This window comes from Mytilus edulis, chromosome 13 (assembly GCF_963676685.1).
Source record: "Mytilus edulis chromosome 13, xbMytEdul2.2, whole genome shotgun sequence".
Taxonomy (NCBI): Eukaryota; Metazoa; Mollusca; class Bivalvia; order Mytilida; family Mytilidae; genus Mytilus; species Mytilus edulis.
Window position 1 is genome coordinate 22,640,556 of NC_092356.1, and position 25,303 is coordinate 22,665,858.

Genomic DNA, 25,303 nt, shown 5'->3' on the forward strand with positions numbered 1-25,303 from the left:
TGTGGTCCCTTTACAAGACTCATCAGTGACGCTGGAAAATCATTGAAGTTGGCAGGTATGCTTATATATATAATTGCATCTGAATCAAAACAGATTTAAAACACAGCAAAACTACAAAGCAAGAAACCGTGTCCACGGGACACTATCAATGTCCAACGTTGTCTGATTGAGGTCTGAACTGTATTCATCATTTTATATAGATATAAGAAGATGTTGTATGAGTGTCAGTGAGACAATTCCATCCAAGTTGTAAAAGTAAACCATTATCAGGTCAACATATGATAATATTAAAGTTCCATTTTTTTGCCTTGAAAACTAGCGCTTTAAAAATGCTGCTCAGTATATCGGTCTTGTAAAAAACAGGGTATATATTCATATTTCTTTAAGATATTTTCAGTAAAAGAACTAATTAAGTGATACATATATACTCTGCTTTCTACTAGACCAGACATAGTGAGTTGGGACTTCTATAATGTGAGTTCTAAAGGTAACATTCTGAAGGAAGACATGTCACCCTACCTAGATGTAGTATTCAGACTGTGAGGAGACCATTCTTTGCTCTTTCTCTTAAATGCACCTTGCATAAGCAGGGAACCAGCAAATACCAATTGTGAAGTGTTGAGTCCACCACATCTCTTACTCCAGCAGGCCGGCATACTACTATGGGATCACCAAGGCAGTTGTCTGACAGGAAGGGACAACAGTATATACGACAGCAGAAAGAAAGGAAACAATAGGATATAAAAATAACATCTTTCCAATGTTGGGATCTCCATTTCTAGGCAATTCACTCCCTTGAAAATAGAAATCTGTACAGATACTGTCTAAAACCTTGGTGATTTCAATCCAAAATTATTTTGTTTTCTAAAAAATCTGACAAGTATAAATATAGAAGTGATTGTATTTTAAGACTGAACAAATACCATCAAAGCTCTGACTTTTAACTGGAAAACATGAACAACAAGAATGTGTCCATAGTACACGGATGCCCCACTCCCACTATCATTTTACATGTTCACTGGACCGTAAAATTGGGGTCAATACTTTAATTTGGCATTACAATTAGAAAGATCATATCATAGTTAACATGTGTACTAAGTTTCAAGTTGATTGGACTTCAACTTCATCAAAAACTACCTTGACCAAAAACTTTAACCTGAGCTTCACACTATCTTCTTCTTTGTTCAGTGGACCATGAAATTGGGGTCAATACTTTAATTTGACATTAAAATTAGAAAGATCATATCATAGGGAACATGTGTACTAAGTTTCAAATTGATTGGACTTCAACTTCATCAAAAACTACCTCGACCAAAAACTTTAACCTGAAGTGGGACGAACAAACGGACGAACGGAGGCACAGACCAGAAAACATAATGCCCCTCTACTATCGTAGGTGGGGCATAAAAATATGTTTATGTTGAATCCTTCATTAGCTCACTATGCAATAAAACACTATATTAATGACAAAAAGCTTTATTTGACAAATGAAAAGTACAAATACACATTCTAGACAGATTCAACAATAATAATGTGTGTTAAGACTAGTAATTGCAGGGGTTGCCATGGTAATATATGTGGCATTCTAATGCCACTTATTACAGACATGGTATCTATTTGAACTTGTAGTATCAAGAGAGACAGAGATTTGTTAAAAAGTCCATTTCAATTCTTAAGATACTGTTACATAAGGTAGTTCTTAAAAGAATCTTGTTTCTGTTTAACCTTTTTGGGGGGGTCCTCACTAAGATATTTCCAGACAAGTCCATGGGCATGATTTGTCAGTTTTTTTGCCACTGTGAAATCAATAATCCTATTATAAATTATTGCACGCTAACTTTTGGTTGCTTCCTGTGGGAAATATCATACTGCTATGCAATAAAATGGTTTATCATTGAATCTTGATGCAACTTTGAACTCATCTGTTTAGAAAATGGTGAGAGAAATCTCCTTTTTGCATGTCCAGAACTCTTTGACTCATCTTAGTGAAAACCCTATAGCTACTGAGTTGTTTAATAGAGATTTCTGAGGAAAATAATTTTAGTCAATGCAGGATTGTTGGACTAAAGATACACAAATTACTATGTATTTACTTTTAGCTTTAACTACTCAAATCTCTCAATGAATTTAACTGTTTATGAAAAAAAACCTCAAAGAGTCACTTTTTCGATCTGCAGAAAATTTCATAAGAAAAAATAAAAAATTCCTCTAAATAACTGACGGAAACTGTTTATGTGTTATGGCTATACATACAACACTACCATTCAACTTAAATATAAGCAAAATCAGAATCAAAATCAAAATTAATTTGCAAAAGACAAAAATTTTATAAATGCATGGGATTGAAAAATAATTATCACACGTAGTTTGAAACAACTACATGTACAGGTATTTTAATAATCATCTAAAATTTCTGTTAAATTTGAGGAAAACTCACAATTTGAAATTGATTTTTCTTAAATTGCGTACAACCCCTTTGGTTAACCATTTACATGTATTATCGACACCCGATTCTTTCTGCTTTTATTTAAATTATAAGATGCAATGTACGAATACCAAATTGGGCTAGTTTTATGAGATGAAAAATTATGGTCCATTAGTACATCGTTAATTATGATAAATATCATGTGGCTTTTCTTACAAAAAAAAATCTTACAATTAAAATTGATCATAAGTTGAACTGAAATGTTCTTTCCTTTACGAGCCTTTGTTCTTGTTTGAATTTTTTTCGTAAAAAATAACCGCACAGGTTTTGAGCTCATGTATGATCGTGTTAACGTATCGTTTTAGAACTACATTTATGCATGTGCTCATACAAACTAAGGGGGTGGGAGAAAATTAATCTGCCTTAAAAACATGATTTAAAGTTATAATAAGAATACATATATATATTTTATCTACATACATTCAGAATATAATTAACTGGGACAGACTGCTCAAAAATATTTGAACTGAACATCCTAATCGTTCGTACACCTCTCACACAGATAAATATGCAGGATATATGCTGCTATTAAAACACACATATAACCCAGAATCCAACCTCCCGATAAAGGTCAAATGTTAAAGTTCAAGTCAAAAATTATTTTCGAATTTTTCAACTTTTGGTGCTTTTAAAAAATTTTCCAGACAAGAAAAGATTTATAAAAACAAATGTGTGTTTTTAAATTATTTTCAGAAAAGAAAAGATTTATAAAAACAAATGTATTCGAAACAACTCCTTTACTTTACATAAATATTAAACATGACAAGAACATTAAATAGAACAGTATGTATGTAATGGCTAGAACATGAACCTTGAGACTTTATAGAACGTAAGAAAATAAACATACAAAAGATATTAAATTCTGTATGAAACTAACAGAAAATTCAAAACATACAATACAATCCCATGTAAAATTAAGTTATATATATATATATATACCATTGCACTATTTCATTGGCAAAATCTTTGCACTCCTAGCATGCAACACTGTTTGCACATTAATTTAAAAATGAATGAAAAATATCAGAAATACATTTAAAAATACATTTTTTCTTTCTGAACAAAAGTGGTACTTTATTAACATTTATTTCCCTTCAATGACCATTTAAATTTAAAAATTTGTGAAAATAATATATTTAACCATTTTCAATTTTCGGTCCGATTCTTTCTGAAAACTTTTCAATTTTATATACAAGTAGAAATTTGTTACTGATCTTTCACTCTGAGTGATTTGACCTTTAATTTTAATTTTATTTAAGAGATTCAACCTGAAAAAAATACAAAACTACAACTATACTATGTAAGGATAGTATACCTGTTTCCAGTTTTGAACTGGTACCATTTTAATCTGTGTAATCCTATGATTTTATACAATTAGATGATCATTACACAGTGCAAGAAAATACAAAAATCAATATTTATAAGCACTTTAAAAAAGAAAACTAGAGTTAGGATTACATGGAGTTACACAATATAACGGTACACAGCCAACTTTCGAGTTTTAAATTTGTTCTAAGTGCACGATTTTTTTTCAAAATAAGAAACACACATAACCAAGCACATCTGGTCACATCCACACTTCGAAAATATCCCAAAGATCTTCCGTTATATGTTAAAAATGCAATGAAACATTTAATGTTTGACATCTTCTATTCCAATTACACTAGATATTCACAGGTGAAATTATTCTCCTTTATATCCAATGTAAAATATGTTGTTCCATTTTTTCCTTTTCAAAAGGTTTGTATCCTAACTATAAAGCAAACATATGATAAACATCAAACAGAATTCCATCCACAGTTTTACACTCCTCCCCCCTAAACATATACAAGTGGTTTGATCAAGATCTGTTTCTAGTTCTAAAATCACAACAGATCCCGTGGATTTTTTGTCATTTTTAAAAATTATAGTCAGGATTATAAAATGGAGGGGGGCTACAATGTGTGCCCCTCCTCAATTCCAGATCTTCAAGAAACTGTCCCATGATCCTGTGGCAACAGCCATTCCATCTTCCGTTACCCCTAGACAACTGACACGATTGTCATGACCTGCTAATACACCTGAAATAACCACAAGTCACAAAATGAGCAATACAAAAGAATGGAATAACCTGTAGGTTAGAGAGAGCAGCAAACATTACACCGTTTTCAAAGCAAAGAAAAATAGTATATAAAGTAACCAGCTTTAGAACAATAGACAATTTTAATCATCTTAAAATTACATCAGGTAAAATTTTTTAATTTTTGTGGGGTCGTATAAAAATAAATCAGATAAGAATTAATAAATAGATATTTGAAAATGTATTTTTCTCTATAATTCTTTCATTAATTTATGTCAAATGTATGTATGTTATAACAAGGATTAAAGGTCAAAATAGCAATTCAATTCAATTTCAACAATTTTTGAATTTAATGTTACATATTCAATGCTGGTGTTTTCTGTACATGCTGTACATTCAAATCAGGTACATATTATCTAAGCATAAGAAACAAGGACCAAACAGATCTCTGTTGTACATACTTATTGAAGAAAACCTGACAAAGAAATGTGACATTTTTCGTTTTTCTATGCAGGGAAGCAGTAAAACTTTCAAAATCTGTCTAAATAGAAGATGACCACCACTTTAATAGCCAATGTCAAATATAACCTGAACTTACCAGCTCTCTCTTGTTTGAGAACATCCCATACATTGCAGTTAAAATCATCATATCCACCCAGCAACAGACGGCCAGACTTGGAGAAGGCAACTGATGTTATACCACATATAATGTTGTCGTGGGAGTACATTCCTATCTCTTGGTCAGCACGGATATCAAACAAGCGACATGTTGCATCGTCTGATCCAGTAGCAAAGGCATATCCGTTTGGAAAATACTGTAAAAAAAAAGAGATTTACAATTCATTAAAAGGACATCATGAATTCACAAAAATGATAGACAGTAATATTAACTCCTCCACAAGAAATCACAAGTCATGGGATTTTTATTTTAAAGCATCTTGAGGGCACAAGCTAACCATTTTTATTGAGTTTATGTAGACTTTGCATTACCACAGTATACTGTAAACCAACTTATTTTCGCGGATACTTTATTTTGCGTTCATCTCCAGCTAGTCTACTTCACGGCGATTTAATTTCGTGATTTTTCTAATTAATTTGATGTAGTTTAATAAGGAAAGATCCAAGTTATACATATTCTCGACTATATATAAACAATAAGAAGACAATGGTATGAGGGTCTGGATGGGAAAAAGGGGGGGGGGGGGAGGGTTCTGTTATTCTGTAAACATTTAATTTTCACCCCTTTTTTCTCTAATCTTCAAAATATTAACCCCTTTTTTTCTCTAATCTTCATTTTTTTTATTATTCTTTAATCATTTAACCCCATCCAAACCCCCATGGTATGATTGCCAATTAGACAACTCAAAGAATAAATTGTCCAACTACGGTATAGGTCACCATACGGTCACAAATTAACCTAATTATGTATATATTAAACAAAGCATCACTTAACATAATTGGTTTTGACCTGAAAGAAGCTTTTGGTGCCAATAAAAATGCTAAACATTGGATATTGTGACGGATTCAAAACTCTTGCATCAAACAATCAATATGACTCATGATTATCACACTATTTTAACATGAACATCGACAACATTTAATCTGGTGTTTTATAGATGTTTCCGTATTACATATTTTACAATATGACGTCCTTATTACGCTTTGTAAACAAAGCCATGTTCTAATTAGCACAAAATATGTTTAACACATGCACACACATTCTGTTTACATTCATTAACTCCCTAAAGCTCAGTGTAAAATAGCGACCAATAAAATGCCTACCAATGTTAAAATGAGAATAGAGCATGACACGAAGGAATTATTTCTTAATCAGATCTTGTAATTTCAACATGCCACCTAAATTCAGTTATTCCCCTGGTGGGTAAATGCCAGTTAGAACCACCATGCATTTAAATAGGTCCAAATTCTTTAAAACTTAGTTACCCCCTTCCTGAAAAATTCATTACCAACATTCTTTTACAAGCTTCTAGGGAAAATACTTCTCTTCATCCAATTAAAATGTTTCTTTAAAACTTGGTTACCCCTTCCTTCAAATTTCATGACCAACATTCTTAAAAAATCTTCTAGGGAAAATACAACTCTTCATTTAATTATAATACCTTATCTTTATCTATAGGCAATGTTATCAGTCAGGGATACATAGTATAAATGTTTAGAGACAGGTTCATTTATTATTCACTATCTAATTTGATATCTTCACATATTAGATTTTAAAATTTCGACATGCCACATAAATTCAGAGATTTCCCAATAGAGTTAATACGAAGTGGAACAATCATGCATTTATAAAGGTCCTAATTCTTTAAAACCTAGTTACCCAATTCCTTCTAAATTCATTACCAAAAACAGAAAAATAACAAAAATACTAAACTCTGAATTCAAAACAGAAATTCCCTAATCAAATGGCAAAATCAAAAGCTCAAACACATCACACAAAGGGACAACAACTGTTACATTCCTGACTTGGTACAGTCTTATACAATCTACTAGGGAAAATACTGATCTTCATCTAATTAGCATACCTTATCTTTATCTATAGGCATGTTATCAGTCAGGGATACGTAGTATAAATGTTTAGAGACAGGTTCATTTATTATTCACTATCTAATTTAATATCGTCATAGTATCTATTGAATCCTTTGAGATTTAAATGTTAAACATGCACTGTAATATTGACTTGTGTTATGTACAAATCAATATAACCAATTTGAATACATGCTGCAGAATCAATACATAATACTGTTTGCTAGCAGTAATTCTAGAATCGGTAAATGTTAAAGTTCACAGAAGTATTATCAAAGCTATTCTCTGGTTACTCTTTCGTTTGTTTACAGATTTGAGTTTTTGGAATTTGATATTGATCCATAATTAGGTCTCAAGTGTTGGCTTTCTATCAATTCGTGGAATCTTCCCACGTCAATCATTTAGCAATAATTAATTATTACGTGTAGTCATGGTTTTCCTCAACTTTCTTACTGATGTTTAACGAACGACCTTCACCCAATTGAACTATCAAAGTATAAAGAAGTAGGTCTTCACCAGCCATGTATGGCTTGCTTTCAATTAAATGTTTTTTTCCCAAACGGTTACTCACCTTTAATAGAATGAATAAATGGAGCATATCAGAATAAATCTAAAGATGCAATTATCAGGTCATAAAATATTCTAGTGATTGGTGCTAAATAGATATTAGATGTGGTATGAATGCCAATTAACATTACTTTCAACTCTCTTGAGCTACATGGCAGACAGTTTTTAATATTGTAGAAAGCAGTATTGCCTTTAGAAAACCTCAAGACTTTCAGTAGTCGAATTTGAAATATTAATTAATATATATGTAATAAATACTCATATCATTCTATGATAGAGTTGTCAGGGGTGTTTTCCCACCAAATCACCCATCAATTATTGACTGTTTCAACACACAAGAGTGAATTTTAACCAAAGTATCTTGTTTGTTTTTTTTCACTTTAAAAAGTATCCAGATTTTGCTGTTGTTTTTTTTTCTATGGTCGGGTTGTTGTCTCTTTGACACAGTCCCCATTTCCATTCTCAATTTTATGCTATTGAAGATATATGTTCAGTCTTCAAGATAAATGTTCAAATCAAGACTGAAGCTCAATTTTATTAAATTTTAGATGTATTCTGTTGGGTTGTAGAGAAGAATTTAAGAAGCCTGGGCTTGTTGGCCTTGGCTTGTGGACTGAAGACTGCTTCCACTTATTGGCCAAAACGTCTTGAAAAATTGGTTTATTGATACAATCATATTAAAGAAAATGTCCAGATATGCACTTGTCCAAGCAATTTTGTTTGTGAATACTTACTGTTATTGCATTGATATCCGATTCATGGCCAGAAAATGTCTGTCTACACATACCATCTCTTATATCCCATAACTGAAAAAAAATAAAACATATTAATAACTCCCATAAATTACACATCATTTGAAAGAAATAAAATTTTACCAAAAAAGTTACACAAAATTATATCTGATAGTCCTAGATTTTCATAATTCTATATTTATAATTTGTTAGAATTATGACAAGTATTTCAAGGTTTTTAAAAAAACAAATATCATAAATTTAACAAAAAAATCCAAGGACCACCCTATTACCAGCCTAAAAACTTTGGATAATTTTAATTGAAATCTGGAGAGATAAAAGCACTGACAGGACGAGAGACTACTATGAACCATCTGATTTTGATTTTTGGTGTTTAAACGCCACTTTTAAGAACTGGATTTAAGCTACTTCATTGTGTCCAGTTTTATTTGGTGGAGGAAGACAAAGTGCCCAGAGAAAACCACCTTCTATAGGAAAACTGAAAATTCTAGTCAATTAAGAATGGAGTCGAGTGCACCTGCTCAAGAGGGTTCGAACACATAACCTCAGTGTTGACTGGCTAGGGATTTATACAATAGTTACTACTATGACCACCCTGCAAATTTCACATTATATCCTTGTATTAAGACAAGGAAGTGAAAAGAAGCATTTTTTTTTCTTAAAAATTAAAGCATCATATCTGTAACTCAATCAATAAGGAAATTATCTCAGATAGCAAATAAACATTCAGGCATTAAAGCATCAAATTACCATGCTGTTAAATGGACCCCAGGGAAAACAACAGATGAAGTATCTGATGTAGGAGTACCAATGAATAATAAAGCATATTTTCCTTTCTAATTGGGATAAATATTAATATATTCCTTCGAGGAAAAAACAGAAATCCAACAAAATCATCTTATTTGCTATGATTTTCAGAGACCATTCGAATGAAAAACAAAAATCCAACAAAAAAATGAACAGTATCATCTTATTTTCTATGTTATTAATAAATAAGCTTTATTTAGAGTCAGCAATGTATACAACAGAGACAACATAAGCTCAAATAAGCTTTTAATCATCATGTTTTTAGAGAACATTTGAGAAGGAAAAAAAATCGCAACAAAATCATCTTATTTTCAATGTTTTTCAGAGACACTGATTATGTCACTTCATGCTACATATTATTGTTAAAAATCCAGGTATTCTTCCCAGAAATTGCATGTAGGCAAAATTCTCTATTGATCAACAACAATAACTCCACCTTTAAGCAGCTTTAATTACAGGTGAAAGCACATGATATATAGCCTAAGCACCTGACATTATTGATTATTGGAAACTTAATGAGAATTTACGAGGACAGTAATTGTCTTTGGATGATGAAGTTGTACATTAACGATATATCACTTAATCTTTGACGTTCAATACCACGTTTAATTATGCAGCATTTTATATTTGACTGATATACATAAGAGAGTTATAATGAATCTGACATTTCACTGCCGACCATGCTTATTTGATTGGCAGGGAAAAGTACAGTCAAATAACAAATCAATATCATAAGTCAATATTGCACATGTGAAACAAACCAAGCCTCCGGCTGCAGGATTTTCTCACTGAATTGAAGATCAATTGGTGGCCATTGGCTGTTTTCTGCTCTTTGGTAGGGTTATTGTCTCTTTGACTAATTCCCCATTTCCATTCTCAATTTTATCAAGAATGAAAATCAACAGTTAGCAGAACATTTTCTTGCATAATATTAAGGTATGATCAGATTTGCAGAGGAACGACTATCAACCACAGTAGTACCAAAGTAGTGATGGGCACCATAGAGCATTCAACAATGAGCAAAAATCAACTGTCATTTCTTAACAGATTTTCATTAATCTACCTTTTATCAACAATTATTTGAGTCAGAGATATCCAATTTTGATCCCTTTTTTCTAGTCACCACAAAAATGACTTGGAAAGTAACTCATCTTTGATGACATAGATTACTGTTAATTTTAGAGTTTTTTTTTAAATGCTTGTGGAGTAAAACTTTGGTTGGCCTGCTTGCTTTGTATGTATAAAGTTTATTCAAGCTTTGCAACAGGATTGACATCTTAAAGCAATATATATTGGCATTGTTATTTGTTAAACCTGTATATATATATTAATCAGATTAATTATCCCAATTACAATTGTACAATAAACAAAGCAAGCAAGCTATTAAACCAAAGTGTTGCTCTACATGCATTTGGAAATTATCTCTACTGTAACACTTAAACTGGTTCAGAAATAATTGTTAGCATAGTCCAATGTGTTCTGACTGACCTATATTGGATATAATTTAAAATGTCATGGCAAACTGATAATTGGATGTATGCATTGTTGGAAAAAAAATTCTGTCACCAATTAAGCATTAATGGAAAGGTTTTAGAAAGGGTATGAATGAACAAGTCAAGGTTTCGATATCACATACATGAATCTGTTGCCAGTTGCTCATTATATTCCAACATAATTTCATTAGTGTTTGTTAAAGCATATTTTTTTTTATAGGAAACTAATTGATCAACAGACCTTGACCTATCTTCAAAGTTCAAAAGATGGGTAGTGATACTAAAAGCCAGTTTCAGTTATTCCATCTTCAGACTACAAGAACCTCTTTCTAATCACAATGATTATAAACTTACTTTAGCTGAAGCATCACATGCTCCAGATACAAAAGTTTTAAAGTCTGGGGAGAGTGACAAACTCATAACATCACCAGTGTGTCCTGTGAAAGCTGTTGTCTGTTGGCCTGTTTCAATATCCCATAATGCACTGTAAAACAAGTTGTAAACATGTGATTCATATCAATGCTGTTTGTAATGTGTTGATGGGTTACTGTTTGAAATACGTCTTATTCAATTCAACAACCTTACCCACCTTTATACATGTAGCTTAAGAATTAAAGACAGTAAAAATCATGATTTTGAGACGCATTTATCGGTGTGAAAGAACTTTCTTATCGTATCTATCTTTGTTTCACGACAAAACAAAATTGTATGTTAAATTATATAGGAAATACCTACTTCTAAATAAGGATATATATAGACATTGTTTCTATTGTTTCTATTTTTAACTTTCTGTTTCTAGTTTTTTTTAAACATACTTGGATTTTTATTTTTAAGTATGTATAGAAATTGAATTCTCTGCACGAAAGTTACCACAGATCATAAACTTAAAAGGATCCCTTACACTTTTTTTTTAAGGACCATGAACACTAAATGTCTGTGTGATGTTGGGTAGCTGATCCACTGACATATGAGCCGCTTTGGATAGAAATCGACCTTATGCAAATGCATATATACATGTACATATAAGACTTTGATTGGTTTTGGAAATGCAAATACAAAATTTAGGTTGTATCACTATGAGTTTTGGTATTTTTGTAGATTTTCTTTGAACAGCTAACTTTTAAAACAGTTACAGTCTTTCCAGAGAGATTTTCAACATGAAATAGGTTAACAGATGTATCTATATATATATATTTAATAATCATTTTCATAAGATCGATTTCTATCCGCCACGGCCCATATTGCAAATAGGGATATAAGATTTTTGTGACTCAGAATTTGGAACATGTTTTGACAATTCAAATATAACATAAACCATACCATGACATGTCTCCTGAACTGGTCACTATTTGGTTATCATCTATAAACCTACAACAGGACAGGTAACCAGTGTGACCTGGTAGTTCTCGACTGACACGGACATTTCCCTCTCGGGTTTTTAAACTATAAATAGAACAGATATTATCCAATCCACCACAAGCTACATAGCTACCAGATGGAGCGTAGGCACAAGTCATCACCCAACTAGATCTCAATGGTATAGCATGTACCTGGAAAAAAAATACAAAATATTCTTGTCAATAAAACTTTCAGAATTTATATATATATACTTGATTGTTCTAATAATTCCTCAATGGCATACAAGTACTGTCAGGGGTGGTCCAGGATTCACAGTTAGGTGAGGTTATAATGGTCTGGTATGGGGTTAGAATACCGCTGAGCGTGGCCAGGGGAATATATCTATTGTAGCTTTTATGATGAACAAAAGAGGGGCTTCTTCCTCCATTTCTCCACCGAATTTGTCACTGGTTGTTTTGGAATATAGAATAACAGGTTAATTTCAAAGGTGTCTTAATATTGCCATGATTGCTATGGTCATATTAAATCATCCTTGTATTAAAATATTTAATTTCAAAGTCTTTTCTACAGTAGAAAATATCATTAAAGTATTTTCCATCAATCTCATTTTCATTTGTTTTTGTTTATTAACATTTTCATTTTCATCATTTCTGATTTTAAATGAAAAAACACATTTCCCAGTTACCAAGGAAACTCTATAAAATGTATTTTTGAAAGGAAAATAATTTTACTTAAGTATTACCATTGATAAGAAAATCAATACTTAACAAGGAAAAAAGGCTTTCATATTATTGTCCATCAAGGAAGTAAATCTTCTGAGCAACTTAGACATGAGGATAAACAACTAAGGTATTTCCTCAAATGATAATCTTTTTAAACTTTTTACAATAAAGTACTGATAAGAAGACATATATATGTATATCTTATCACATCAAAAGTCTGTAAAAATGTCTGATGTAATAATGAACTACATACTTTTATTTTTCATGTGACTATCAATTATTTTTTTTTTTACAGATATCCATGGGTCCAAATTTCAATAAATCTTCAACTATCTCTTATCTTACATTAAATTGATTTCCCTTCAGTGGCAAGGTGTATACCATTTGATGAAGTAAAGCAGATTTTTCACTTAAAAAAAATCTTCACAAGAATGCATCAACTGTGATGCTAAGCAGTTAACCCCAATATAGCAATTCAAAGTATAAAAAAAGGAAATATACGACAGAGATCCAAAAGCAAACACACCATACATAACTGTTGACCAAATAAGTCATTACATAATATCTCAGAAAAGTGTGATCAAAATATGTGTCGGACGAAGGTAAAGGACAGAAGAAGGTTGTGATTGGACTATAGGAATATAATTTGACCAATGACTAATAGTTTACCTTGTTTGTTGTATATCCATCCCATACAATTAATTTACCATCTTGTGAGGCTGACACTAAATTTCTGTAAAACAGAAAATAAAGTTAAATATAAGCATTCAAAATACCTTCAATATATATTGAAAGCAGAATTCAGCCTGAGTAACATGTATGTACTTAGATTTGTCTAGTATCAAATTTGACATGATTTAGCCAGCAAACAGTGCAAACATGGAGATTAGTATTTAATATAATATTGAATTTGATTAAAAAAACAAGCGAGTTAAAGTTTCTATTATTTTAATTGAAATTAACTTCTATGGTCTTCATCGGGTTGTTGTTGCTTTGACACATTCCCCATTTTCTTTCTCAATTTTATTTTAAAATTAAATATATAAAGCCCTGAAAGACTTTTTTTTTTTTTTGGATGTAAATTGGATCCAAGTTGGTAGTCCAAATAGTTTTTGTCCTGAAGAAGTCCACAGCTTGCACTACAATACATTACAATCATGGGTGGTGACGTTTGACAAAAAAACTCTTGTGCGGTTTCTTTTAATTCAAACATATATGAATATTTAACTAAGATAAGCAACTTAATCAATAAATTGAAACTGTGCATTGTAATTAAAATGTATATTTGTAACTAAAGGGGTCTAACTAAATGTCTTTTATAATTCTATACAGTGAACCAACATCTGAACATGACATTTCTAATGCATTTAGTGGATCATCAAACATTAAATAAGGGCAACTATAATCACTTTTAAAAGATATTTACATTGCCAAAAATTAGAATCTTTTGAACTGCACTTGAGAACAAGTGCTAGTCTGCTAGATGTGAAAGATAATACTTTTAATTTGGTTGCATAAAAAGTTGTTCCTTTGAAAATAACATACATGTGACAAAATTTCAAATTCAATGTTTTCACTTTTAAAAAAGCCACCACTATGCCCTTGCAGCCAAGTGGCAGGAGCCATAGGCGTCTTAACTGTCTTTCAGGAAATTTTTGTTTATACATGTAATTGAAATTAATTATAATACATTGTAATCTAAACCTCCATGTAAGCACTGTAAACTATACACCAGTATGAACTGAAAATGATCATGATATTTGCTAATGTCATTGCACATGTGAAAAATGAAGAAATTCTGTCTGTTGCTCAAACGGGAAAGAAACCCTCTGGACTTTTAGCAGAAAGCTGAAACCCCACATCTTGGGAACAGTTTCCGTGAAAAGAAAGATGCATTAACGTGTTCATGTATAAATCTATCATATGAAATTCGTTGTTTTTTTTTCGATTAAAAAAAATAATCATAGAATTGACATTTTCTTGCAATTCAATAGATATATGTGCCTGGCAGCTTTAACATTTAATGAACAGCATGTTGGAAAAGCAATTTAGTCAAAAAGCAAGCAAGTTTTTTGAGAAACAAGCTTTGAATTTTAAACAAAAAATACAGCTGTTGCATTTAAATGCATGAAAATATTATAAAAGCTGCTGCTATTTTTTATCACAGTTTATGATTATAGTCTCTTGCTTGAAACAAAAATGTTCAGCAACAGAAGAACAGTTAAAATCTAACCAAAATAACCAAGTTTGTCATCATGAACAATAAATAATAAAAACGTTGGGTTTGTCCAACAAAAACATTATTTTCCAGCTAGTCACATAACATCAAATACATTTTGAAATAAACTTTATGATGTAATCAAAAACTGAAATCAATTTTATTCAAAAACTGAAAAATATATTTGTCAGTGCTTTAAAATGGTCATGCTTCCATATTCTTTTCCTTTCACCAAGAGAAAAGCTGTTTCCATCATTTCCGAATCAAGCCATTCCCAAGTTAGGTTTTCTTTTAAAAGAAGAAGCAATTTCCTTGGCCATGACACCTTGTAAAATGCATTACTATTTCTTAAAAGAGTTCAAATTAAAGATCACCAATTAGTTAACATGCAAGAGGTGCAAAATCTCAATTAAGTGTGTGAAGTTAACATTTACAACTCTTTAAACATACAAATAATGTTGTATCAAATTAATACCCATACATAATGTATTTTTAGGTCAAAATCAACTAAAAGTAAATTGCATCTAAAATTCACATTTAAAGAAAAGCAATCAAATAAAGACAAGTCATGCAAATTTTTGATAGAAAGTGTTAATTCCAAAAGACAATTGTTTTCTGCCTTGCTTGCCATTAGCCATGTAAGAATACTTAAAAAAAATACAAAAGTGCATAGGCAAATTTACTGTTTTATGTACATTTCTTTAAATGATATGTCAGACTAAGAATCCTACTTTGTTTACATGAAATACACACAAAAATGATAGTAAAACAGTAAATAAGAGAGTGAATGGGTACATTATGGGTACAGAAACTAAGGGAGTATGTTATTTTGCCTTAAAAATAGAATGGTTCATAAAAACTAGTGTGCAGAAATTATGGGGGGAAAAATCATAACAATAAATATATTTATTGCATAGCAATATAATATTTCCCACAGAAAGTAACCAAAAGTTAGCATGCAATAAATTCCAATACTGCTCTAGTGCAATTAATCTTCAAAATCATGACGTCATCATCAACAATATCTTAGTTTAAACCAATTTTTACTTTCAAATATTATATTGCTATACAATAAAAGGGTTATTGCATGAATATTGGGGAATATTGTCCCTCCTACAATATATATTGGACTCACAAGCTTGTGCAATATAAAATTCTACTTGGGACAATATTCCCCAATATTCATGCAATAACCCTATTATATATATGTGTATAATATGATAATTTATTTATTGAGACTATTATATGAACAACATTTGAAGAGCAATGCACTCTACAAGGTTTCAGACATATATGATGTCAACAAAACATTACTTTTTAAATTTTTCAATGTTTAAAACCAAAATTATGATATACAATGTACTAGTAATGTCTGAGAAAAATATATGAATCTCACGTGATCATTTTCATAAAAAGTCCTTATTTTTTTAAAAATCTTAAAATATATTAGCAACAGAAAGAAGTTTTTCAAAATATTCACATACATTTAACATGAGAAATGTACAATCAAAAATAAATAATGTGAAGTGGACTATTATTCAGAATAAATTTCAAGATTTCAGAGACCAAACCCCCTTTTATAAGTTTTATTATACTTTTTCTTTGACCCCATACAATTCCCTCTTTGCAGAATGAAAAAGATGTCCAATTAACATCAGCAAATTTGCCTGTGTAGATTAAGAAAATGATGATCATGAAATAATGTGCATGTATATATTTATATAAACATGGTAAAAAGTGACGACACATAAATCATATGATATAATTACAACAATGCTGAAGATAAAACTACAAGAGAGAAAGAGAAGAGTATAACATGCAAGACGTGTTAATATGCAATTTTACAGCTCTTCTATAAAAGCATGCAAAGCAAACCTTTGATCAACTTGCTTGCTATGTTTGCTTGGATGTTTGCAAACAATAGGTAGGTGGAGTTTCAGTCAGTTTTATATTATATACTGGGATTTTATTAGACAATAAAAATTGACATGAACGAAGTTAATGTTTATTGTCCAATTAAATTTCAGTATATAGTAAACAGACTACAGTTACCTACATGTTGTTTACAAACATAGCAAGCAAGTTGAGTAAAGGTTTGCTTTGCATGCTTTTATAGAAGAGCTGTAAATAAATCTTTCTTTTTTTCATTCTGTAATTTCACTACCAAATCATGCAGATCTACCATGAAACAAAAAGCAAATCCAGGAAAAGGAATGGCAAAACTTGACAATCACTTTTAATCTGGAATCACTACTAATTTTTTTCTCATAAATTTTTTGATTTTAGTTTTAAAATACAACAATGAAAAAACATATACAAAGAAATATACTTACAACCCGTTACTGAATGCAAGAGAGAGAGAATAAATAAATGAAATGGATGATAACACCTGTACAATGTCTAATACTATTAGTTGCAACCATGTTTTTTTATCCATGTCACTTCTACATTCTACATGGAATACCTGTGAGCATCATAACCATACTTACGTATTCCCATTTTGTCAGATATATATGACAAAGTCACTATTTTCAATGTGAAATGGCCAATATATGATTTGCACCAAAAATGCAAGGTAGAGGTACACAGTTGCAATATGCAAGAAAATACAATCATAATAACTCTGAAATCGGTTGATGATTATCTTCCCTTTATGAGGAATGGAGGTTCATTTGTTTTGTCACAGAAACTCCAGAGAGTATTTGGACATAATAAACAAAATGTGATGTAAACAACCCTATTAGGTACTTAAAGATTCCTTGAAATTTAACATGAAATTCAGTCAATGATTTGTAAGATTAAACAGGATACCTGATAAAACGAACAACAGAGTCGGACAAATAAACTATTTATACCATACTGTCAATCTGGGAATTAATGTAGCATGTTGTCATTCAATTTTGTGATCTTTGAAAATTTTGGTATTTGAAAATGATAATAATATCCTATACTTAATCATGATTTCTTATGCTATTTTATACCCTGCTTAATTCACTCAACACATGCAAGCGTGATTATTTTTTTTAAAAAGAACCACTTTATGTGTGCACTTTATACTAATAAGGATGAAATAACTCATCTGTACTCTGACGTCATTCTATTTTTATCAAGATATCACAGATAGTTTATTGCACGTCAGGTCTATTAATCAATCAATCTCTATCATAAAAGAACTTTATTGCAAAATATAAGCAGGATGCCAAATGCATATTTTTACAAATTTTCCATTATTTTTCTGTCAGAATGCATTTGACCAATTCTGACCTAGTATAGTCATATTGTCAATAAGAAACATACAGATGCTACATTGTCACTTGCTTCCAAAGGATTAAAATTCATGAATACATGTAGTATGATGACTTCGTATTTGAATATATGTTCATAGGACACAATGTCCAGCTCATACTTTCATTTTTCAACAGAATCTAGGTCAAAACCATAATTTGCCGTTGTACACAAAAAAAGTTCATATCTTAATGATTGATTGATTGTGGGTTGCTTTTCATCCAGTGGAAAATATTTCATGCATATTTCATCTGAAAATGTGTACTAAGTTTCAGGTTGGTGTGAACATAAATTCACACAAATGTAATATGGCCCCTTCAAAAGAAAAGAATTCACCATATTTTCAGGCTCTCAGAGTCAGATTTTTCAGACTTTTATTAAATTAAAGGTCACAAATGTAAAATGTATGTAAAATCTAATTTTTTATAGCTACATTGTATCAATAAAAATATTACGTTGTGACAGCTGTTTAAAGTTGTCTGTGCCTGACAATGACTTCGGTACACTATTTTCTATGGCTACATTGTCTATAAACTGGTCGGATCAATAATATAATCTGACGAATGCATAAACTATTGCAAATTTAGAAATCAGACTTGTGAAGACCTGGCACAATGCTGATAATAGCATTGATATTGATTTCTCTCTTCATAGCTTACTACATCCATATAATTTTGTTTTTGAGCAAGCATTGCCTGAATATAAATACTGCATGTCTTTGTAGAAACAAATGTCTGGCAAAGCCATCCCATTTTTTACTTATCAGCTGAAGGAAATACACATGTATTTCTGTTGGCTCATTCATCATTATTGTTGTTCTCTTAAACAAATTGTATTTCAAAAAATGTTTCGAAGGCCATAGCCATATTACACCACCATTTACTCATATTTCTGAACTTGTCTAATTAAGGAGAACTCAGAAACTCTACCCAATATAATACAGAGCTGTGACAATATTTCAATGCGGTCTTATTAGCAGCTATAATTCAAAGCAATTGATTTCTCACATCTGTCATCCGACAGCTTACATGTAAATAACAATACTCGTTTTAAGTGCAATCTAAAGTGATTCCGACATTTTCTCCTAATGTGTAAATGTGGTGTGAAACTCTACGACAGAACTCTAAGATTTGTCTGTGAAAGTATGATAGTAAGAAATATGAAACATGAAAAAAATAAATATTTTGAATATACCTTGTTATTAAGATCAACTTTTTCAATGAAATCTTAAGCCGTACACTTAGCATTAATATGATCAAAGAATGATTTGCTCCTTTTGATTAGAACAGCTTCATAGTTTATTTCTATTGTAATAAATACCTGACTTAACTCTGTTAGCTTAGGCAAAAGCAGTTATACACATACATGTATATATCTAATTTGGCCATACACTTAAAAGTAGCTTTGATCAAGAATGTTAAAAAAATCATGATCAATGATTATGATGATAAGTTTTCTAAGAAATTTTCACTCATACACACCTAGAGTCTGAAGCCCAATGCATGGCATATATTTTTGCAAGGTGACCTCGCAGTGTGCGTCTTGTGCGCATCTGTATTCTTCCGACTGGGTCGACATTGGCGGTAGCATGTGCAAGTGTGGTATCTGCTGCTGCTTTTCTGGCTTCCTGGAAAGTAAAAAAGGTCCATTAGATGTTTAGACTCTTATAAATAATGGATGCCTGTCTTGTCCAGCCCACTATTTTAACTTTTTCTCTCCTCTCCTCCCCCCCCCCCCCCCCCCCCCCCCCCAACAAAAAATCCTCTCGTTACTCAAACACTAAAACTTGAGATAACTGAGTTTAATTTAATTTAATTTAATATTTTATCTGGACAGAATTATTGGTACAATGTATTTGTACATGTATCAAAGACATGCATATATTGACAAATTCTCTGACCAATAACCTGGTAAGTAGGCTGTACCTTATCCTGTGATGAATATGTACCCTTTTATCCCTAGAAATTTTAAATTGTTATGAAAAAGGAATGGTAACTTGGTTCATAAGATACTGCATGGAATTTTATTCCGAAACATAAAAGGAGTAAAAAATTTGTCTTTTAAACAAATAAAATTTCATGGTCACTGAATTTGTCACATTGTGGCCGAGTTGTTAAAAGAAATAATTTGAACGTTTGAAATAAATCAGACACATTTCAGAAATTTCTGTCATGCAAGTTAACATAAATACATATTGTACGATTATAAATCCTTTCAAAGCACTGCCTTCAGAAAAAATATCATGTATTTTATCTTATTGAATATGTGTTTAAGGAATTGCCTTTTTAACATTTTTGATTTAATCAAGAATTTATGAACTATCATCATACATGTCATAGTTTTCTCTCCGCCTAAAAAAGAAGATTCAATCTTTGTCACCATCTTTGTGACAGCATCTAAACGCCTATGATTAGACGGAGATCTGATAGAGAAACAGTGAAGTTGTTAGTTGTCTTCTGCCGATTGCAATTGTCATAATGTCACTGCATTGATCGAGACTCTATATAATTATAAAATACCATGGAGATATTGATCTAAGTCCTATTTACACTTCGACTCAAGTGATCCATATCGCGTATGTGCCAATAATCTATTCTTCGGAACACATGTTTGACCAATAAATACAATTGCAATAATAATTGAGCGTGAAGATTGCAAACTGCAAAACACCATTTAAACTCAAAACAGAAATTTTCATTAGATAAGTGATTCTATATCATGTATATATACTCGTACACATAAATCAATGGAGGTGTACATGCGATAACGTACTTCAATGGATTCAAGGCTCAAATGGCTCTGGGCGTTACATATTTCTAAAGCCTCAACATGTACAATAACTAAATTCTGCAGTTCGAAAAAAAAAAAAAATGTTTATGAAATAACTGCATAAAAGCAGGAGCATGACTTCAAGTTGAAACTGGTTTGGAACTTCAGATGACATGGCCAGATATGCACATTTAGGAAGACAGCAAACAAACAATGCAATAAAAGGACAAAGAAAATCTCCAAAATAAATCAAATAGATAAAACAATTTGACATCATATCTGTCCTGTATGAGGGTTTAGAGCTTGAGGGGTGTCATTATCAGACATTTCTTTCTTTAATTACAATGACCATTTTTTTCTACTTTTCATTTATTTTCTGACCTTTCCCTATTCTTTATATTCAAGCAACCCATTATTTTCTTTTCTCTATGTCTTGGCCCATTCTTTGTTTTTATTTTTTTTTATGGGGGGGTGCATTTTTTCTTATCTTAATTACTTAATATTAATTTTATTTTTTCTCTTTTTTTAATTTTTTTTAGCCCATTAATATTTCTCTTCGGTGAACCACTTGCTTACTGATTTGATCAAATGTTTTTCATTTGTGCCATGTATTATAACTGACAAATGAATCACATCCGATCAATTTATACATGTAGCAATGAAATTTCCTTTGATATATATACACCTACCATTTAACCTTGTTATGAAAGATTTATTTAATGGCCTATTTTAAAACTTGTTAAAATCCTTGTTAAGTAGGTATTAAAGATACAATGCTATTCTATGACATATCCTAATACATTGTTCTAAGGTTTTCTCCGCGACATATTTTGTGTTATTACTAAGAGCCGAAGATCTAGAGCTTGAAATAGAAGTTTAACGATTTCATCTTATCATTGTTTAAAACACGTGAAACTAAATAAAAACTTGAACACGGCCTTGAAACCATTTGACCTCACGATTGAACACTGATGTGAATCATTCAACCAAGGAGAGAACTTACACAATGTACATGAAATTTTAGCCACACAAGTACTTTGAACATCGTAAGAACATGTACGAGTCTCAAATTTTACAAGACAAGGACTACAAGTACATTGCACATATCAAAATACACAATTTTAAACTTTAAAGTCATACAATATTTTTGGTTTCAACTTTACTGTGAGAATCCAGAAATATACCTCAAAATCAAATAAGACTATCTGAGTATTTTGTAAATCATAGTTGAAAATAAATTTTTTGAACTTTATGAATTATGTGTTCACTGTGTTGTGAATTAATTTATGAACTTTAAGAATTGATTTCCATATCAAAGTTAAATATAAAATGTTCACAACTCATAAAAGTTCATTTTGAAACAAAATGGGAAAATAGGAATGAAAGGGTTTTCAAATGCTTGTTAAATCATCATCTAGAATCAGAAATGGAGTCAAATTTGGATTTTTCATTAAAAACTTTTTATTGATACACACCATCTCTTGAAATCGTATTTTCTTACATATGTCATGTTTGTTGTAAATCACTTTCTGTACAAATGATAATTCACAAGGGAAATAGATAAGAACTTTGATCTTATAGAAAGCCAAGTTAATTATAATCATGATCAAAAGATAGCAATTTACAACTGATGAGTTTTGCACAGCAAACAATTATTATTTCCATACATATGCACAAAAAACTATGGACTATATACTCATCTTAAAACACCTCAGTAAGTGTAATCAAATCAGGCAAAATACAACATTTCATTAGGGTTTCCCTACCTACATGTACATGTACCTTATTGTTTTAACATGTTTACTGGCCATTTAGGTTGGGAATTTCTACAAATTTACAGTAATTACCAAAAATTCAAAGTAAAAAACTTAGCATATAAATTATAGCTTTGTAGGTTTTCTCAAATCACAATTTTCCAAATAAATTGAAATTTAAAAATTTTCCTGAATTATCAGCATTTCACTCCGATAATTCAGTAAGTTTTCTAAGAAACCAAAGATTATCTATAGATCATTCAATCATCCAATTTTCATGATCGACCAGCTTTGACCACAACAGCTTTAGATTCTGGATTAAATCCAAAGAGGATGCATATGGAAGTTAAGAACTAGAAATGAAATTATATAATCTTGTTCATTATAATATATTGATTAGCACATTCTGTGTTTAAAGGATCTATAAATAGAAAACTACAGAGAATGCAATCTGTGGAATAGATTAAGATGTTACTATATCTGTTGGTAGTCTATTTATATGACTAACCACTACAGAAGATCATTAATAACTGATACACAGCATTACTCATCACCGTTCAGAATGTGTACACACAGTCTAGGGGTAGATTCTAAGTGTATACACTGATATGCGTTAATAAGATGTATCTTTGGGGCCCTTTAAAGCTGAGCCAAAGCTCCCTGTTGTAAGACCGTACTTTCACCATTAATGGTTAACTTTTACAAATTGTAACTTGGATGGAGAGTTGTCTCATTGGCACTCAGACTGCATATGCATACAATATAAATAAAATAGCAATTTAGCAGAGACAAACTCAAGTTGGGTGTGGCCTGGCCCCCCTTTTTAGTGTTTTTTGTTGTTGTTTATATATGAAATCACTGAAGCATGAGTGGGTCCCCTCTTTTGAAAATTTCTGGATACACCACAGTTTAGTGTTAACTGATTGTGAATTATAGTAATATCATGAATGAACTTAAACTGCCTATAATTGCTTACATCCACTTCATTTAAACTTTGGTGGATAGTTGTCTCAATAAATAAGCAATCATACCACATCTCCTTATTTTTAAATACTTACTATGTTAAATAGATTTTCCAGTTCTTACTGATTTAGTAAATTGCATACATTATGAACATGTACTTCAAGCAAAGCATGGAATGAACAATTTGAGCCAGCTGGACATTTTATATCAATTCTGTATTTAAAAATTTACACTTTCTAACAATATTGGCAATTAAGGTAATTATTGGGAAATAAGGGACATAATTGAGATTGTCACGAAAACAACGATTACTTCACCTCCCACATCCCATTTTCCATATATTGTGGGTTCTGTGAACTTCTGTGAACTTGTGCATGGATAGATCTGTTAATTGACCGTGCATCTTTTGAATTGAGGAACAACAACAGCTTTAGTTTGCGCTGTATGTTTCATTTTTTTTTTGGCAATATGACTGACAAGATGTACATTTACTTTTTTAAAGCAGATTTTCTAATACTTGTTGTCATCAGACTATTCTTATATAAACATGATGAAGCTCAAAATAGAGAAAATATAAAAGAAATCTGTGTGTAGTTTTATAAAAGATAATTGAGTTTCAGTAGTTCTTTATAAGTTATTTCTTCAAGTTAATTCCTTGAGACTCACATAAGACTAACTAACAACAGGGCCCTACCAGGGTTTCCAAAACGGTCATATATTCCGGTCATTTGTATAATGTCCGGTAAAAGTCCGGCTGGGCAAAGCATGAAACGGTCATATACTTTTTATTTTTCAAGGCTTTTCGGTCATTTTTACATAATTCACGATCTTTTTGATCCAACCTTTTGCCTTTAACATCAACACATTTCCGGTCATAAATGTGACATGATGATTAATTACTATCAAAACAACACCTACTTCAATACTTTCTAATTTTAATCAAGGCTAATTAGTAGTTGGACAGCTGAAATCTACCTGTTTAGGTGACAGGTGAACTATGTTCAGTACCGGACATGGTATAAATTGATCGGTTTAATCACAATTATTTTCTTACATTTCAGCGGTTTGTATCTAATTGATTTTGTTCAAAAGATTAAAATTATTAGAAATTAGTTTATCAACTTGATTTGATGAAAATTTTTAAGGTTTTAAATAAAAAATCGTCAGAACTATGTCGTATGAACTAGAACACGTGTGCGCATGTGCACAGGTGGGAAATTTAAAAATGCATCCTACTTTTCTTCAAAAATGCTAAAATTATCAATGATACCTGTATCTAACGTTTAATTCAAGTATTTTGTTGAAGAAATAACGTGGAAAGAGCTTCTTCTCTCAGTCGTGCTTTGTGAAAATACACGGATTTTACGTATCCGTTTATGGTCCATGTTTTACCATTGTCAAGTCAACATCCGGTTGAAAACGAAAGTAAAGTTTTTGACAATGTCATTTTGCACAAATAAAAAGTCTATGGCAGATATGAGCACGCTGATGAGCACACTGATGTGCACACTTTGAATGATGCACTG

The 25,303-nt window shown here is 31.2% G+C and overlaps 1 protein-coding gene across 2 annotated transcripts in view; it reads right to left on the reverse strand.

The window, feature by feature from the left end:
- Window positions 1–1,460: 1,460 nt before the first annotated feature.
- LOC139501551 (guanine nucleotide-binding protein subunit beta) overlaps window positions 1,461–25,303 on the reverse strand; it is a 29,207-nt gene continuing 5,364 nt past the window's right edge. For both annotated transcript variants that reach the window (XM_071290666.1, XM_071290667.1), the window contains exons 3-9: window positions 19,773–19,918; window positions 13,458–13,521; window positions 12,028–12,257; window positions 11,062–11,191; window positions 8,390–8,461; window positions 5,143–5,359; window positions 1,461–4,545 (exon numbers count right to left, since the gene is read on the reverse strand). In XM_071290666.1, the coding sequence (XP_071146767.1) occupies window positions 4,439–4,545; window positions 5,143–5,359; window positions 8,390–8,461; window positions 11,062–11,191; window positions 12,028–12,257; window positions 13,458–13,521; window positions 19,773–19,918 (966 nt within the window). In that variant the 3' untranslated portion in view covers window positions 1,461–4,438. The remainder of the gene's footprint in view (window positions 4,546–5,142; window positions 5,360–8,389; window positions 8,462–11,061; window positions 11,192–12,027; window positions 12,258–13,457; window positions 13,522–19,772; window positions 19,919–25,303) is intronic.